We start from the raw sequence: 20,332 nt of genomic DNA on the forward strand, positions 1-20,332 counted from the left end.
AACTGGACTGCTATTTGTCACCATGTACCAAAGTCAATTCAAAATGGATCAAAGACTTAAGCATAAGACCTGACACAATAAACTGCATAGAAGAAAACATAGGTACTAAACTTATGGACCTTGGGTTCAAAGAGCATTTTATGAACTTGACTCCAAAGGCAATGGAAGTAAAAGCTAAAATAAACGAATGGGACTATATGAAACTTAAAAGCTTCTGCACAGCAAAAGAAACCATTGACAAAATAAAGAGGCCACCAACTGAATGGGAGAAGATTTTTGCAAACAGTGCCTCCGATAAGGGGCTAGTATCCAGAATATACAAGGAACTCATGCAACTCAACAACAAAAAAACAAACAACCCAATTGAAAAATGGGCAGAGGACTTGAAGAGACATTTCTCCAAAGAGGACATACAAATGGCAAATAGACATATGAAAAAATGCTCAACATCACTAATCATCAGAGAAATGCAAATCAAAACCACAATGAGATATCACCTCACCCCAGTCAGAATGGCTATCATCAACAAGACAAATAATAACAAATGTTGGAGAGGCTGTGGAGAAAAAGGAACCCTCATACACTGTTGGTGGGAATGCAGACTGGTACAGCCGTTATGGAAGGCAGTGTGGAGGTTTCTCAAAGAATTACGAATAGAATTGCCATATGACCCAGCATTCCCTCTTCTGGGTATCTACCCAAAAAATCTGAAAACATTTAGAGATAAAGACACGTGTGCTCCAATGTTCATTGCAGCTTTGTTTACGGTGGCCAAGACATGGAAACAACCAAAATGTCCTTCGATAGATGAATGGATAAAGAAGTTGTGGTATATATACACAATGGAATACTATTCGGCAGTAAGAAAAGATGATATAGGAACGTTTGTGACAACATGGATGGATCTTGAGAGAGCAATGCTGAGCGAAACAAGTCAGACAGAAAAAGCAGAGAACCATGTGATTTCACTGATATGTGGTATATAAACCAAAAACAACAAAAGAACAAGACAAACAAATGAGAAACAGAAACTCATAGACACAGACAATAGTTTAGTGTTTGCCAGAGGGTAAGGGGGGCGGGGGGTGGGGGGTGGGAGATGAGGGTAAGGGGGATCGAATATATGGTGATGGAAGGAGAACTGACTCTGGGTGATGAACACACAATGGGATTTATAGAGGATGTAATACAGAATTGTACACCTGAAATCTATGTAATTTTACTAACAATTGTCACCCCAATAAATTTAATAAAAAAAAAAAAAGAAAAAAGAAAAAGTAGAGAACCATATGATTTCACTGATATGTGGTATTTAAAACTGAAAACAACAAAAGCTCATACACACAGACAATAGTTTAGGGGTTACCAAAGGGTAAGGGAGGAGGGGGGCTCTAGAAGAGGGTAAACGGGGTCAAATATATGGTGATGGAAAGAGAACTGATTCTGCATGGTGAACACACAGTGTGAAATATAGATAATGTACTACAGAATTGTACAACTGAAATCTACGTAACTTTACTAACAATTGTCACCCCAATAAACTTTAATTTAAAAAAAATGTCATGCTGTGAGATTCAACTGATCCATCATTCCAGTTTCTCTAGTTCCCTCTGGATCTTGGCTTGATCCAAAGAATGTGCTAGCTCTCCCAGCATTACATATTCTATAAACTTGATAGACACATTCTAGTAACAAAACTCTAAGTTTGTGTTAAAGTTTTAAGGAGTATCTGATCTTACAAAGCATCCACCAAAATTAGCATCTTCAATACAGCAACTTAGATTTTTCTTTTCTTTTTAATTCAACTTGAACTGAAAATATAAAAATGAGTCAAACGAAAAATTAAACATTGCTTTGCACCCCTATGAACTTTTGGCCAAGAAAACATTCATGATAGATAGCAACTACTTAAGAAAAAAGTCCAATGTTTGGATTGTTAGTTTATAGTTACTTTTAATTTTTAGGCTGTATAAATCTATTTTTGTTTTAACTACCTTTGCTAATGAAAGATGGATGTCAACATTAAAAGCATGTTGCATTTATTTCAATATCATCATCACACTGCTAAGCAGCACTAGAAGTTAACAGCAACAAAAAAAATCTCAAAAGAAAAAGAAAGTAACAGAGTAAATTACATACTGCTAAAACAAAACTCTCTCTTCTACTTAATTATTCTCTGTCTCACAATATTCTTATAAAGACGCGACTTCTCATTAAAAACAAACCCTTAAGTTTTTCAGTCTTAAGTATCGCCTGCCTAATTACAAAGGGGAAAATACACCTTCAAAGTGGACAAATCTAGTCACCATATTAACCAAGTTATCAAACTTGGCATAACCAAAAGTGTGACAACCTGACATCATGTGCAGCTGATGTGAAGCAATAAGAAATACACATCACTTATGTTGCATTCTTGCCAAAAAAGCTTAACCTAAATCTAACAATGAGCAAACAATGAGATGTGGAACATTCTAAAAGGCAATGAGTCATTGCTATGGAAAAAAAAGTTGTTGATTGAAAGACTAAAGAGACTCAACAGCCAAATGTAATGTGTGAACCTTGACTGGACCATCACGTTTAAAAAACAGCTATGAAAGGCACTTTTGGGACAGTAGGAAATTTTGTACATTGACTATATACCGGATGACATTACTGAATCAATGTTAACATTTTTGGGGAAGATAATGATATTGTGGTTCTATGGGAAAATGTCTTTATTTTTAGGAGATGAATGCTGAGGTATTCACAGGTGAACACAAATGATGTATGAAACTTACTTTCAAATGGTTCAGAAGTACAGATATGTATATTTGTGAATATAAAACACAGATACGTATTTCTGAATGTAGACGTGTTTCTGTATTTCTGAATATCACATATAGACTCTACATGTATCTATAGATTATATGCATGTATGTTTAAGTATATACATATGCGGGTGGGGAGGAGAAAGCCAATGTGGCAAAATGTTAACAATTACAGTCTAAGTAAATAATACATAATATGTGAAAATTTCAAAATGAGAAGTTGGAAGAAATAAGGAATACATACCATGGCGGTTCTAGACTTGATAAACCAGTCAAATCTAAACTGAGGAGCATTCCGTACACACTGTCTTAATTCTTCATACACGTTTTCTCTATCAAAGCCCATTTTGTGTAACATACAGATCAAGAATCTATCTTCCTCCTCAGTATAGTTCTTTCCTTTGCTGGTTCCATACTGAATACGTAACTGATGAAATGGAGCCTTGTATCTTGCAATCTATAGATTTAAACAAAATAGCACTTTTAACTAAATGTGCAGTAATAAGTCAAAGCTAATCACCATATCAATTAAAACAATCTAATAATATTTTGACAATTATGAAATACAGTACTTTGGCATCCAGGGCTTTCTTGATACTGATCTTCCGTTGAATTCTTGCTTCTCCACGTTCAATTTGGGCCATAATTTTCTCAATGTCCTGTAACTCATTGCAACGTTCCCAAAATACAGCTGAAAAACAGTTATTACTTTACAACACTATCATCTTAAGCAAATGAGTCCAAGGAACTGTAGAATAAAGAATTAACATGAGAGAATATAGTAAAATTATACTGTTTAAAATTAAGATTCAGATTCATCTGTATGTAATATGTTCAATTATTTAATACCTCTAACTTTTCATTTAAAAGAGGGTAACGGGGGCAGGGGGTGGGGGGTGGGAGATGAGGGTAAGGGGGATCGAATATATGGTGATGGAAGGAGAACTGACTCTGGGTGGTGAACACACAATGGGATTTATAGATGATGTAATACAGAATTGTACACCTGAAATCTATGTAATTTTACTAACAATTGTCACCCCAATAAATTTAATTAAAAAAAAAAAAGTAAGACCTCAACAACGAGGTTTAGGTTAGTAAGTCTCCTTTCAAGAAATACTATGGCATTTTTAATTATCTGTCCCAAATGACTAGGATTTCAAAAGATACTACAGATACTAATTTAAGGTATGTTTTTATTCAAACATGATATAGAAGGGGCAGAACACATAAAGTGGAAAGGAGGGAGGGTAGCCATATAAACTTAGAGAACATAGCTTCCTAGCAAGCAAAAACAAAAACAAAACCATTATCAACAGATTATTAAACTTTCTGTGAAGCAGCAATTTCCACTGAAATTGTTGCTTCAATTTTGGAACCACTCACTGATCTTAAAATATGCCCAATAACCTATAGCTTGTTTTTTAAACTTACTTGGAATAACTCTTTCCTAAAAAGAAAAAAACAAAACACCAAGTCACCCAAATTTTATAAAGGATCTAAATAATCTGGCTGCATTAATATGTCACATCTTATGACTTCAGTGAAAGGCGTCTTAATGATACACTTTGCATTCTCAAATTTTTCATTTTTAGAGCTTATCGAGAAAGGAATTTTAGCACTCTGATTTTTATAAGCACCTGTGTTCATTTATTCATTCTCTCACTTATTCATTCAGCACAATTTAAATACCTGCTATGTAAAAGATATTCATGAACAGCCAACTGCACACATTTCTTTTTATATTGCAACCAATTACATAAACCCACTCCAATCTCCCCACCCTCGGACAGAGCCCCAATTAAGCTGTCCTAAGCTAGTTATCCCACCAGGCCTGGTGTCAAATTTGAGGGAACAGCTAACATGGTATCTTTTAGAATCACTTGTTTTCTTGAAACTTCAAACACATGGATGCTACGTTGAATAAAAATCTATTTCAGAAAATCTCTTTGCACATATCCTTTTACACTCTTTTCAAATCTTGCTGCTAAAATTATTTTCTTGTCTATTGTTCCCTTCGCTAAGCCTCCAAAAGCCCTAAACTTACACAATAAAGTTTAAGAGTAATAGAAATGTTATGTTGGTATCAAGGAAAAAGAAGTTCATCAACCTGATTTATTTATACAAAATAAAAAATACAATCAACCTCTAAAGTCCCTGGTAATCACGAGAAGACCCCTTCATATTTCCGAAAGAAAAAAAAATGTATTGTCTAAACCTGGAGTTCTTCAAGCATTCGCACTATAGATATTTTAAGAGCTGTTCCTAGACTGCATTAATCTTTGGTACATTTATTAGTATTGTAATGTTTCCTCCCTACTATGTTGCATTGCAAAAGAACACAGAATTTGAGTTGCTAAGATAAATAGGCTTTAAGGAGCAAGCATAGAAACCTAAACCTACTTTGCAACATTGCTTCCATGACAAAAAATGTGCTAGATTCAAAACAGCTGATATTTAGATTAAATTTGAGAGCTCAACCTATCAGAAAGTTAGAAACTTCCTGTTCCATGTTGGATATGCTGTGACACATACTAACTCCATATGCTTTAGCAGCTAATCTAGTTCTGATCAACACCAAAGACACAGATCAAAATGGAGGCGTGAGGTGAGTCTGTAAATCTCCACTGGAATTTACAACTCACCGAACAACTATAACTCCACAAAGGACTACCTGCACAGCAGACAGGCAAGACGCAGAGGCCCACTACTGAACTCACCTAAAGGTGGGCGAATCGCAGGGGGGGGGAGGGAGAAGTGCGGAGAGGGAGCTGCGGGGGTGCAGGACGCAGACCTAGCTCAGTGCACCAAGATCGCTGCTTCCCGAAACAACTGCAGCTGTGGGAGAGGGAAGAACTCGGCCTGCTAGGGCTCCATTTATGCCCACAGGGCTGAAGGGACAGCATATAACACTGCTGAACCCAACGCTCACGGCAGAGACCTCGGACAAAACACTGAGAGAAGAAGGCTGAAAACGGTGGTTTAAATCCCTCACCGCCGAGCAGAGAACCGAAGCCGTAGGAACTGAGACGAGCCGCCCCCTCCCTACCCTCCCAGAGCCTGACTCGCCCCCACCTGCCAGGTGATAGAAGTGGAAAAGTAGCAGTGTCAGATCAAAAGAACAGAGTATTTGCTGTTCTGAGAACTGTGGACCGGGGACACAGATTCGCAGCCTAACTAGTTCCAGCAAAGGGGAGAGAACTGTGGAAGCAGGATTAGCCGTGGTGGTAGTCACCAGCATTGCTCTGAGTCACCTCTCACAACTCACACCGCCCCTGTCCCCACCTATGGGCGGATCCCTGCAGGAGTAAAGAGAAATGCTGAAACATACTGGCTCTGAATCTGGTGCAGGAAGAGCTTTGGAACTATAAAAACTGTCCGCATACCCACACGGACACTGTGCCCTGTAACCCAGGCAAACTATTAACAGAGCAGGGATTCGCCCCATTGTGTTAGAAGCTGGAACACTGCAGAGAAAACATAGCACTACCGTGTAAGAGAAAAAAAGGCTGCAGTCAGAGAGAAAATAAAACATTCTACCAACAAGTACTGGGGAAAAAAAAGAAAGACCTCTTCCTATCAACCTGTTGCAGAAGCCACTCCTGTAGATGTCTAGGAAGAGAAAAAAATCAGTAATTGCCATGAATAACCAACCCAACCAGACAGCTCAGAAAGAAAGTGAAAACTCTCCAGAACAGGAACTTAAAGATATGGAAATATGTGACATAAATGATAGAGAATTCAAGATTGCAGTTCTGAAAAACCTCAACAAGACGCAAGAAAACACAGAAAGGAAGTTTAATGAACTCAGAAACACAATCAAAGAACAACATGAGCATTTTATGAAAGAGATTGAAATTTTACGAAAAAACAAATAGAGTTTCTGGAGATTAAGAACTCAGTAGAAGAAATTAAGAATGAAACACTTTACTATTGTTTGTGTCTATGAGTTTTTGTTTCTCATTTGTTTGTCTTGTTCTTTTGTTGTTTTTGGTTTATATACCACATATCAGTGAAATCACATGGTTCTCTGCTTTTTCTGTCTGAATTATTTCGCTTAGCATCATACTCTCAAGATCCATCCATTTTGTTACAAATGTTCCTATATCACCTTTTCTTAGAGCCGAATACTATTAAACTATGTATATATATATATATATATATCACAACTTCTTTAGCCATTCATCTATCAAAGGACATTTTGGTTGCTTCCGTGTCATGGCCACCGTAAACAAAGCTGCAATGAACATTGGAGCACACGTGTCTTTATGGACAAACGATTTCAGATTTTTTCGGTAGATACCCAGGAGAGGGAATGCTGGGTCATATGGTAATTCTATTCGTAATTTTTTCAGTAACCTCCTCACTGCCTTCCATAATGGGTGCACCAGTCTGCATTCCCACCAACAGTGTATGAGGGTTCCTTTTCCTCTACAGCCTCTCCAACACTTGTTACTATTTGTCTTGTTGATGATAGCCATTCTGACTGGGGTGAGGTGATGTCTCATTGTGGTTTTGATTTGCATTTCTCTGAAGATTAGTGATGTTGAGCATTGTTTCATATGTCTATTTGCCATTTGCATGTCCTCTTTGGAGAAATGCCTCTTCAAGTCCTCTGCCCATTTTTCAAATGGGTTCTTTGTTTTTTTGCTGTTGAGATTCAGGAGTTCCATGTATATTTGGATATTAGCCCCTTATCAGAGGCACTGTTTGCAAAAATCTTCTCCCATTTAGTTGGTGGCCTCTTTATTTTGTCGATGGTTTCTTTTGCTGTGCAGAAGCTTTTAAGTTTCATATAGTCCCATTCGTTTATTTTAGCTTTTACTTCCATTGCCTTTGGAGTCAAATTCATGAAATGCTCTTTGAACCCAAGGTCCATAAGTTCAGTACCGGTTTTCTTCTATGCATTTTATTGTGTCAGGTCTTATGCTTAAGTCTTTGATTCATTTTGAATGAATTTTGATACGTGGTAACAGACAGCAGTCCAGTTTCATTCTTTTGCACGTGGCTATCCAATTCTCCCAGCACCATTTATTAAAGAGGCTGTCTTTTCTCCATTGTATGTTTTTAGATTCTTTGTCAAAAATTATCTGTCCATATTTATGTGGTTTTATTTCTGGGTTCTCAATTCTATTCCATTGGTCTATGTGTCTGTTTTTCTGCCCACACCATGCTGTTTTGATTATTGTAGCCCTGTAGTACAAGCCAAAGTCAGAAAGTGTGATACCTCCATTATTGTTCTTTTTTCTTAAGATTGCTTTGGCTATTCGGGGTCTTTTGTGGTTCCAAACAAATCTGATGATTTTTTGTTCTATTTCTTTAAAAAAATGCCGTTGTGATTTTGATGGGGATTGTATTAAATCTGTATATTGCTTTGGGTAATATGGCCATTTAAACTATGTTGATTCTTCCAATCCATGAGCACGAAATGTCTTTCCATTTCTTTGTGTCTTCAATTTCTTTGAAAAAAGTCTTATAGTTTTCAGCATATAGGTCTTTCACATCTTTGGTTAAGTTTATTCCTAGATATTTTATTCTTTTTGCTGCAATTGCAAAAGGAATTGTTTTTCGTATTTCTTTTTCTGGGATTTCACTGTTAGTATATAGAAATGCAATGGACTTTTGTACGTTGATTTTGTAGCCACCAACTTTACTGTATTCGTTGATTGTTTCTAATAGCTTCTTGGTGGAGTCTTTAGGGTTTTCTGTGTATAGCATCATGTCATCTGCAAAGAGTGACAATTTAACTTCTTCATTCCCAATTTGGATGCCTTTTATTTATTTCTCTTGCCTGATTGCTCTGGCAAGGACTTCCAACACTATGTTAAAAAGCTGAGGTGATACGGGACATCCCTGTCGTGTTCCTGAACGTAGAGCAAAGCGCTTCAGTTTTTCACCGTTAATTATGAGATTAGCTGAGGGCTTGTCATACATGGCCTTTATTCTATTATGGTACTTTCCTTCTATACTTATTTTATTAAGTGTTTTAATCATAAATGGATTTCTGTCTTGTCAAATGCTTTTTCTGCAGCAGTTGACAAAATCTTATGATTTTTGTACTTTATTTTGTTTATGTGATGTATCACATTGATGGATTTGCGGATGTTGAAACATCCTTGTGCCCCGGGGATGAACCCCACTTGGTCTTGATGAATAATCTTTTTAATGCATTATTGTATTCGATTTGCTAGGATTTTATTTTGGATTTTTCCATCTGTATTCATCAGAGATATTGGTCTGTAGTTTTCTTTTTTTGTGTTGTCCTTACCAGGTTTTGGTATCAGGGTAATGTTGGCCTCATAAAATGAGTTAGGGAGTACTGTCTCTTCTTCAGTTTTTTTGTAGGAGTTTGAGCAGGATTGGTATTAGATCCTCTTTGAAGGTTTGGTAGAATTCACTAGTGAAGCCATCTGGTCCCGGACTTTTGCTTTTGGGAAGGTTTCGGATAACTGATTCAATTTCGTTACTGGTGATCGGTCTGTTTAGATTTTCCAGTTCTTCATGGTTCAGCCTTGGAAGGCTATATGTTTCTAAGAACTTGTCCATTTCTTCTAGGTTGTTGAATTTGGTGGCATATAGTCCTTCACAGTATTTACGGATGATCCTTTGTATTTCTGTGGTGTCCGTGATAATGTCCCCTTTTTCATTTCTGATTTTGTTAATTAGTGTCTCCTTTCTTTTTATCTTAGTGAGTCTAGCCAAGGTTTTGTCAATTTTGTTAATCTTTTCAAAGAACTAGCTCTTTGACACATTAATTTTTGCTATTGTCTTTTTGTTCTCTATTTCATTTAGTTCTGCTCTGATTTTTGTCATTTCCTTTCTTCTGCTGACCTTGGGTTTCACTTATTCTTCTTTTCCTAGTTGTTTAAGGTGTACAAGAGGTTGTTTATTTGGGAGTTTTCTTGTTTCTTGAGATAGGCCTGTAACGAGATAAATTTCCCTCTTAAAACTGCTTTCGCTGCATCCCAAAAATTTTGGTAGGATGTATTTTCATTGTCATTTGTTTCTATGTATCTTTTGATATCTGCTCTAATTTCTTCTTTGACCCAGTCGTTCATTAAAAGTATGTTGTTTAATCTCCATGTATTTGTGTTTTTTCCTGCTTTCTTTTTGCAGTTGATATCCAATCTCAAAGCCTTGTGATCAGAAAATATGCTTGGTATGATTTCAGTCTTCTTAAATATGCTGAGGCTGATTTTATGTCCCAATATATGGTCTATACTTGAGACTGTTCCATGTACAGTAGAAAATAATGTATAGTCTGATGTTTTAGGATGAAGTGCTCTATGTATGTCAATTACGTCCATTTCATCTAATGTGTCATTTAGGGCTGCTACTTCGTTATTTTCTGTTTGGATGATCTATGTATAGCTGTCAATGATGTACTTAAGTCCCCTAGTATAATTGTGTTTTGGTCAATTTCTCCCTTTAGTTCTGTTAGTAGTTGCTTGGTATATTTCGGTGCTCCCTGATTGGGGGCATAAATATTGATGACTGTTATGTCTTCTTGTTATATAGTCCCTTTTACCATTATGAAATGTCCATCTTTGTCTCTCGTTACCTTTTTCACCCTGAAGTCTGTTTCATCTGATATCATTGTGGCTACACCTGATTTTCTCTGGGTACCATTTGCTTGGAGTGTCAAATTCCACCCTTTCACTTTGAGTCTATGCTTGTCCTTGTAGCTGAGATGTGTCTCTTGGAGACAACATTTGGTTGGGTTTAGTTTTTTGATCCAATCTGCTACTCTGTGCCTTTTTGTTCTTGAGTTCAGTCCATTTACATTTAGGGTGATTATTGATATGTGAGGATTTCCTGTCATTCCATCCTTAGTTTTCTGGTAAGGCTGTGTCGCCATTGTTTCCTTGCCTTTTTGTTGTTGTCTATTATCTCTGTGCGTTGGTACTGTATTTTTTTTCCCTCTGTTTCTTGTTTTATTAAAGTATATATTTCAGTTGTGAATTTTTTTTGAGTGGTTACCCTTAAGTTTATGTAAAAGAAAGTTTGATATTAAGAGTATTCCATTTTCTTCAGCACGCTTACTTTCTCTGTTCCCATATTCCGGCTCAGTCCTTTACTCTCCCCCTTTTTATGTTTTGGTTGCCACAAATTGTCCCTGTTGATCGTGGTCAAATAGCTTCCTTTAGTATTTCTTGTAGTGCAGGTCATATATTATAAATTTCCCTCAGCTTCTTTATGTTCGGAAAGGTCTTTGTTCCTCCTTCCTATCTAAAGGATATCTTTGCTGGACATATCATTCTTGGCTCATAATTTCTCTCTTTCAATAGTTTGAATATTTGGTTCCACTCCCTCCTGACTTGGAGAGTTTCTGCTGAAAAATCTGCTGAGAATCTAATGGGCTTTCCTTTGTAGATTACCGTCTTCTTTTCCCTGGCTGCCTTGAGGATTCTTTGTTTGTTGTTGATTTTAGACAGGTTCAATACAATGTGCCTTGGAGAAGGCCTTTTGGGATTGAGGTAATTAGGTGTTCTATTTGCGTCTTGGATTCGAGGATCCAGTTCTGTCCACAAGTTTGGGAAGTTCTCATCAACAATTTCTTTGAAAATATTATCTGTTTCCTTCTCTCTTTCTTCTCCTTCTGGTATGCCCATTATTCTATATTGCTATTTCTGATGGAATCAGAAAGTTTGTAAAGTTCTTTCATTTCTTTTAAGTCTCAAGTCTCTTTCTTCTTCCATCTGTGTAATTTCCAGGTATCTATCTTCGATGTCACTGATTCTTTCCTCCATGTGGTCAACTCTACTACCTTAGCTGGTTTTTCATTCTTAATTTCTTCTATTGAGTTCTTAATCTTCAGAAGTTCTATTTGGTTCTTTTTTAAAATTTCAATCTCTTTAGTAAAATGCTCATGCTGTTCTTTGATTGCATTTCGGAGTTCATTAAACTGCCTTTCTGTGCTTTCTTGCATCTCGTTGAGTTTTTTCAGAACTGCAATCATGAATTCTCTGTCATTTAAGTCACATATTTCCAAATCTTTAAGTTCCTTTTCTTTAGACTTTTCACTTTCTCAGCTGTCTGTTGCCTTCGTTATTCATTGCAATTACTCATTTATTGTTTCCCTTCCTAGACATCTACAGGAGTGGCTTCTGCAACAGGTTGATAGGAAGAGGTCTTTCTTTTGTTTTCCAGTACTTGTTGGTAGCATGTTGTTTTTCTCTCCGACTTCAGCCTTTTTTTCTCTCTTACATGGTAGTGCTATGTTTCCTCTGCACTATTCCACCTTCTCACACAATGGGGGAATTCCCTGGGAGACAGACTTCTCCTCTGTTAATAGTTCACCTGGGTCACAGGGTGCAGTGACCGTGTGGGTATTCGGAGAGCTTCTGAAGTTCCAAAGCTCTTCCTGCACCAGATTCAGAGCCTGTATGTTTCAGCAGTTCTGCTTACTCCTGCAGGGATCCGCCCAGATAGGTGGGGTCACGGGCGGGGTGAGTGTGAGATATGGCCCAGAGCTATGGCGGAGACCACCACCACAGCCAGTCCTACTTCCACAGCTCCGTCCCCTTTGCCGGAACTAGTTGGGCTGCGAATCTCTGTCTGCGGTCCACAATTCTCAGAACAGCAACTATTCTGTTCTTTGGATCTGACACTGCTACTGTTCCACTTCTAGAACTGGGCAAGTGGGGGCGGGGCGAGCTTTGGGAGGGTAGGGGGGCGGGGCGGCTAGTGTCAGTGCCTATGGCTTCGGTTCTCTGCTCGGCAGTGAGGGCTTAAACCACCGTTTTGAGCCTTCTTCCCTCAGTCTTTCTCCAAGGTCTCTGCCGTGAGCGTTGGGTTCAGCCGTGTTATATGCTGCCCCCTCAGCCCTGTGGGCCATAAGCAGAGCCCTGGCAGTCCGAGGTCTTTCCTCTCCCACAGCTGCAGTAGTTCTGGGATCCAGGAAGCTGGGAGCACTGAGCTAGGTCTGTGTCCTGCCCCTGAAGAGCCCCGCCTCCGCACTTCTCCCTTCCCTCCTCCACCCCCCCCCACCGCTCGCGCGTTTCGCCCACCTTTAGGTGAATTCAGTAGTGGGCCTCTTCGTCTTGCCTGTCTGCTGTGCAGGGAGTCCTTTGTGGAGTCATTGTTGTTCAATTAGTTGTAAATTCCAGGTGAGCTTTACAGAGGCTCACCTCACGCTGCCATTTTGATGACGTCACTCTCCCCCCACTATTGACAGATAATTTTTGACAAAGAAGCAAAAAACATACAATGGAGAAAAGACAGCCTCCTCAATAAATGGTGCTGGGAGAATTGGTTAGCTACGTGCAGAAGAATGAAACTAGACTGCTATCTGTCACCATGTACCAAAATTAATTCAAAATCGATCAAAGACTTAAGCATAAGACCTGACACAATAAAGTGCATACAATAAAACATAGGTACTAAACTTAGGGACCTTGGGTTCAAAGAGCATTTTATGAATTTAACTCCAAAGGCAACGTAAGTAAAAGCTAAAATAAACCAATGGGACTATATGAAACTTAAAAGCTTCTGCACAGCTAAATAAACCATCAACAAAATAAAGAGGCACACAACTGAATGGAGAAGATTTTTGCAAACAGTGCCTCCGGTAAGGGGCTAATATACAAACTGTACAAGGAACTCATGCAACTCAACAACAAAAAAACAAACAACCCAATTGAAAAATGGGCAGATGACCTGAAGAGACATTTCTCCAAAGAGGACATACAAATGGCAAATAGACATATGAAAAAATGCTCAACATCACTAATCATCAGAGAAATGCAAATCAAAACCACAATGAGATATTACCTAACCCCAGTCAGAATAGCTATCATCAACAAGACAAATAGTAACAAGTGTTGGAGAGGCTGTGGAGAAAAAGGAACCCTCATACACTGTTGCTGAGAATGCAGACCGGTGCAGCCATTATGGAAGGCAGTGTGGAGGTTCCTCAAAAAATTATGAATAGAATTGCCATATGACCCAGCAATCCCTCTCCTGGGTATCTACCCAAAAGATCTGAAAAAATTTATACATAAAGACACATGTGCTCCAATGTTCACTGCAGCTTTGTTTACGGTGGCCAAGACATGGAAACAACCAAAATGTCCTTCGATAGATGAATGGATAAAGAAGTTGTGGTATATATACACAAGGGAATACTATTCGGTGGTAAGAAAAAATGATATAGGAACATTTGTGACAATATGGATGGATCTTGAGAGTATAATGCTAAGCAAAATATGAGAGACAGGAAAAACAGAGAACCATATGATTTCTCTGATATGTGGTATATAAACCAAAAACAAGAAAAGAGCAAGACAAACAAATGAGAAACAAAACTCATAGACACAGACAATAGTTTAGTGGTTGCCAGAGGGTAAGGGGGGAGGGGGTTGGGAGATGAGGGTAAGGGGGATCAAATATATGGTGATGGAAGGAGAACTGACTCTGGGTGGTGAACACACAATGGGATATTTAGATGATGCAATACAGAATTGTACACCTGATATCTATGTAATTTTACTAACAATTGTCACCCCAATATATTTTAAAAAAAAGCCCAAAGACACAGCTGAGTAAGAGAGGAATATGTTCCTAGGATCTATCAACAAATTTATTCAAGCAGTTTTAGATTTATTGCAGCTTGCCTGGAGTTCATGGAGTCCACATGACCTGCCTGAAGTTTACCGGAATCCTGAGGGTGTCTGAGGATCTAAAAGGGCCTGATAGGAATTCTCTACTTCAAGCATGGCCTAGAAAGACACTAATTGAATCCACTGAACCGGAAGTCTGAAACTTGACTTGCCTAGGAGAGGACCAAATTCCAGAGGTGGGAAAGTGGGTGTCATGCACTGTCTCTGGTCCCGCTCCCCACATAAAAATGCAGGATATGGTGAAGCCAAAAAGGAACACCAACAGAGCCATGGATGTGGGGTTCATACCACTATATTCTTGCTGGTGGGAAGCAGAAGCCTCACCATCCATAACCTGCTGTCCACTTCTCTGCCAACCAACCAACCCCTTGCTAGCGGCAATCCACACTTGCTAGCTCAGCCATGGCAGTTATATCAGTGGCCAATGACTAACTAGATACAGCTGATAACCATCTACTATCCGAGCCAGCACGTTTCCACGTGAGGTTGAGAGCCTCAAAACTGCTCTCTGGGACTCTGTCCCCACAGTGGGGTATTTATTTTATCAATGTTCATCCAATAGCCACTCTTGTTTCATCAGAGCTTTACTTTTCTCCATTAGCTAACTACCAGGGACAGTAACAGTCACTTTGGTTTGATAAATCTTATGATCTTTTAGTAGAAATACAATTCTATTTTATACTCTCACCTACATTTTATTCATGAAAGTATAAAATATCTCTGAACAATGGTACAAAATTAAATTGACACTATTGAAATGAATAAGATTAAAATTAAACAACATGTTTGAAGTTATATACAAACCTGAATACTCCATGACCTCCTCAGGGGATTTGCCCTCCACCTCTCGAGCTATATTATCAATGTCATCTCTTCCATACTTCTCATTAGCTTTAATAAACTGGTTAAAATCTCGCTTAGTCCAGTTTGTGAATCCCTGTGGAAAAAAAAAATAAACATCATCAATCAAGGTTAAATTAACAACTCTATTATTACTTCTATACAATGATACATTAAAACAGTTTAAAAGATTTAAAATGTTCCTCCTTTTAAAACCCCAGGTTTTTTACGTTGGAATCAAAAGTTGAATGAGCGTTATTCATAAAAATAACTGCTTTTCTATCATGAAGAGAATGTACTTCTCTCCAAGTACTAAAAACTGATTTATAGGTCTTAAACCAAAAAAAAAAAAAAAGTGCTAAAATCTTGTGTCGTTTTTAATTGCATATTTTATAGATGCCTACATTAAAATACAAAAGTATTAAAGTGCTACTATAAATGCTGAAGTCCTGATATTCCAGAACTTCATATTTTTGTGTATTTTTAAATTATTTTTCATTTTCTATTACAGTTGACATTCAATATTATTTTATATTAGTTTCAGGGGCACAGTATAGTGGTTAGACATTTATATAATTCACAAAATGGTCCCCTGATTAGTGTAGTACCCACCTGGCACTATACATATCTGTTCCCATGTAAATTAAGGGAGGAATGTGGATACATTAAATCAAAAAACAAGCATGGAGGAAAAAAAGAATGCAGAAGAAAAATTTTGTAGCTCTTTATATCATTTCAAATACATAAGTAATTTCAAATAAGTAATTTCTGTTCAAAACTGTATTCACAAATAGAATTTCTATAAACAGAATTTTATTGGGCTTACTCAATTTCTTTACTAAAACATAGACCAGTTTAACCAACCATTGTTTTTAAACTCTTTTGGTTATTAGCATGTCTGTGAAGTCACAAAACCAAGAATTTGTTTTCTACTCATTTCTCAACCCACATAAATGTGATACCCTCAATATTGCACAACTCTATCCCTACACTTTAGTTGATGAAGATTTCAGATGACCCCACATATTGTTCTTTTGTACTGCCATGAGTTCTTAATCATGGATATATGGTCAATTAATTTATGACAAATAAGTCAAGAACACAGAATGGGAAAAGGACAGTCTCTTAAACAAATGATGTTGGGAAAACTGGACAACCACAAGCAAAAGAATGAAACTGGACCACCATCTTACATCATATACAAAAATTTTCTCAAAAAGAATTAGACTTGAACGTAAGTCCTGAAACCAAAAACTCCTAGAACACATAAGTAATAAGCTCCTTGACATAGGTCTTGGAAATGATTTTTTTGAATCTGACACCAAAAGCAAAAGGAACAAAATCAAAAATAAACAAGTGGGACTACATGAAAATATAAAGCTTTTGCACAGCAAAGGAAACCATCAACAAAACCAAAAGGCAACCTACTGAATGGGAAAAAAAAATTGAAAGTCATATATTTGATACGGAGCTAATATCCAAAATATATAGAGAACTCATACAACTCAACACCAAAAAAAAAATCCTCTAACCTATGTAACTTTACTAACCATTGTCACCCCAATAAATTTTAATTTAAAAAAAATCCGATTAAAAAATGGGCAGAAGATCTATATAGACATTTTTTCTAAAGAAGACATATAAAGGGCCAACACGTACATGAAAATATGCTCAGTATCTTTAATCATCAGGGAAATGCAAATCAAAACCATAAGGAGATATCACCTCACACCTGTTAGGATGGCTATTATCAAAAAGACTAGAAATAAGTGTTGGCAAGGATGTGAAAAAAAGGGAACCTTGTGCAATGTTAATACGAGTGCAAATTCATGGAGCCACCACAGAAAACAGTATGGAGGTTACTCAAAAATTTACAAGTAGAACTATCACATGATCCAGCAATTCTACTTCTGAATGTTTATCTGAAAAAAATGAAAACACTCATTCGAAAAGACTTATGCACCCCTATGTTCACTGCAGCACTATTTATAATAGCAAAAATATGGAAACAATCTAAGTATCCATCTATGGATGAATGGACAAGTTAATTGTGACACACACAGATTATTATTCAACCATAAAAGAATGAAATCTTGCCATTTGCGACAACATGGATGGACCCTAAGGGCATTATGCTAAGTGAAGTAAGTCAGAGAAAGATAAATACTATACATGGAATCTTAAAAACAACAACAACAAAAAAAACTAAGCTCATAGATACAGAGAGCAGTGGTGGTTGCCAGGGGAAAGGTGGGGAGTAGGAGAAATGGGTGAACTGTATTTGGGGTGTTATTTTTTTCAGTTTAAATAAATTGAAGGTTTTTTTAAAAAACAATTATTTAGGGCAGCAGATAAAGATGATTATAGGTGAATTAAACTAGTAGGAGAGGCAAAAATTTTGATTTTACTTGTAATTACAAACTAAAGCAATTTCTCATTTGAGACTGTATATTCACAATATATTGTACATTCACAATATACTGCAAGCCACGTAGTATTCTAATACCATAACTTTATTTTTGTGTTCAGGAAATAAATTATGAAAATAAAAGATGAATATTTAAATATTTTATTCTGTGGTAAGTCTCAATATTCAGCCAACTGCAATTATTTTTCAAACTACACTTTATGACTTCCAGGCATTTGGCTCAAAAACTTCTGAATACAATTTATAAAAATTCATGCAATAAAATTACATGTTATAACAAAGAAAAGACCTATTTAATAAAAAAGATATAAAAACTACCTTTCAATAATTAATGTGGAAAATTTCCTAGCAATGTGCCATGCATATTTTTCAAAAGAATTTGCTGAATAAATAAATCTTGCTGGTAACTTTCTATAATAAGGTGGTATCATACAGTACACATTTTTGTTTATTATTTTGCAAGGGTATTTAGTGCTATAACTTTTTCATCTTCTACAGGTTACTTTGTAAGTATGACAGTCATAAAACTCATTAAAGCAACAATAACTAGAAAGTATTAATATTTTGTCCAAATGGAAATGTTCCCGATTTAGAAAGTATTAGCTTTTAATTATACAATGATCACCTTAAAATGTCTTAGAAATCTCTCATCATTGTATTAAAGTTCTTTCCAAGAAAGGATGACACGCATTTTGACAATTATGAAATTATTCCATAAATAAAAGATTAGTAGAACATAATTTCAGAACACTATTCATATCACTCAAAAAATCAATTTAAATTTTCAAGAATATGCTAGTAATTATTGTCTATCAGGATTCATGTGAATTAACTGACCTAATTATAATTGATAAAATACATGTCTTCTTTCTAATAATTGACACCTACATTTTTCATTTTTGTCTTTTCTAGTATTTCCAAAAGGGTATAGTATGTGAAAGAGATAAAAAAAATAGGGATATTTGGTCTAAACATATACAAAATATCTCTATGTTTTGTTAATGTGTCCAATCAGAGTACTGGGCCCATACAATAAGAAGTAAGTGATCCATATTTTCTTTTTTCTATTGGTTGACCAGAAGTAATTCAGCTATTTAAAATATTTTACTTGTGTGAGAAGTTTTTCCTTTTCTTCAGTCTCTTCTGGTGTGAGAGGTTCAGCTCCATCAATCTTTTTTTGTTCCTCTCTTTGAGCCACAGCTGGATTTGGCATATCAGGATTCCTTGGGACCTATAAATCAAGAGATAACTTATGAGTAAACTGTTGGGAAAAATTAATTAAGGGTGTATATACATGCATCAATCTTTAGATTTATTCCAACAGTAAACAATATAACGTCATACCAGAATGATACATGATCCTCTCTACATTCCCACTACCATGATATTACCAAAATAAAAACCTTAAGTGTGCCACTTAGTATTTTAGAGTTAAAACCCAATGCTAAAGGCCACATTACATTCTAGAGTTAGTTATACTGTAAAACAAAATGTATCTTTTAATATTGTAATACATGGCAATAACAATTATATCATTAACCTCAATACCAACATTATACAATAAATTCTCAAGCCCAGAAGAAACAAAAAGTTTGGAAGTACAAAAAGAGCCCATATTCATCCAGCAATATAGACCAGGGTAGAGAAGTGGCAATGCACCCGAAGACTGCATCCACTGCTCTGATCAGTTCATTGTGAAAAAGGAAAGGAATGCTTTTATTGCCTGCCAGGGTATGGAAAGAGACAGAGCATCTTCACATAAAATGCAAAAAGTCTAGAAATGATGGGATAATAGAGAAGCAAAAGATAATAATAGATTGTGTGTGAATGTGTCAGTGTGAGTGTGAGTGTGAGTGTGTGTGTGTGTTTGTGTTTGTGTGTAGCAGAGCACACAAACAGCTGTGAGGAGATCCACAATCAAGGGAAAAAGACTACAGTAGCAATGGTCAACAGATGTCATAAATAGTGTTCTGGGTACAGAGTTGCAAATACACTCTCAACTAAGAGGAAAAGAGTTTAACTCCAAAAGAATGAGGACAGAAACTTAGCTCTCCAAAGAAGCAGTCAGTCACCTATATCTCAAAAATGTAGCCCCAGGGCCCTCGGTTTATTACAGTGAACACAGACAACCAGTACAGTTCAGCAATATGGAGCAGCATTCATTGTATGGAGTGACAAACTAAATCACTCAGTCCAAAGCCTCACAATATTTCTATGTGCATCTACAGTGATGATGCAGCACACTGATTGAAAAAGGCAGGTACATAATGTTTGTAGTACATTTTATTGTATGCCATTACACATGAAAAGGGTTGACAGTAAGCCTTCCACTGTTTGGAATGCACACCTATCATAAATGACTCATTCCCTAAGGGAATCACATGGTTTTAGTACAATGTAATTATAACATATATTATAGTACATTTTTCTAATTTTGATATATATTTCATAGAGTTTGAAACTGTATCATTGTAACTTAAAATAAATATTTTTAAAACTATTATATTCAACAGTTGTTTAAATATAAAACCTACTAACTGGGCATTAAAAAGAAATACTGAAAAAAAACAGATTAATTTGTAGTCAACATCAGAAAATCAAATTACGAAGTATTCACTAAATGTCTACTACCATAT

General features: G+C 36.6%; 1 protein-coding gene across 9 annotated transcripts in view; it reads right to left on the reverse strand.

Annotated features, from left to right (window-relative positions):
* Positions 1–20,332, reverse strand: part of SMARCA1 (SNF2 related chromatin remodeling ATPase 1) — a 116,942-nt gene that overhangs the window by 24,578 nt on the left and 72,032 nt on the right. For all 9 annotated transcript variants that reach the window (XM_019719815.3, XM_019719814.3, XM_019719817.3 and 6 more), the window contains 4 exons: positions 18,805–18,927; positions 15,233–15,365; positions 3,380–3,498; positions 3,052–3,264 (listed from right to left, as the gene is read on the reverse strand). In XM_019719815.3, coding sequence (XP_019575374.2) covers positions 3,052–3,264; positions 3,380–3,498; positions 15,233–15,365; positions 18,805–18,927 — 588 coding nt within the window. The remainder of the gene's footprint in view (positions 1–3,051; positions 3,265–3,379; positions 3,499–15,232; positions 15,366–18,804; positions 18,928–20,332) is intronic.

This window comes from Rhinolophus sinicus, chromosome 18 (assembly GCF_057876585.1).
Source record: "Rhinolophus sinicus isolate RSI-liver-muscle chromosome 18, RSI-T2T, whole genome shotgun sequence".
Lineage (NCBI taxonomy): Eukaryota > Metazoa > Chordata > Mammalia > Chiroptera > Rhinolophidae > Rhinolophus > Rhinolophus sinicus.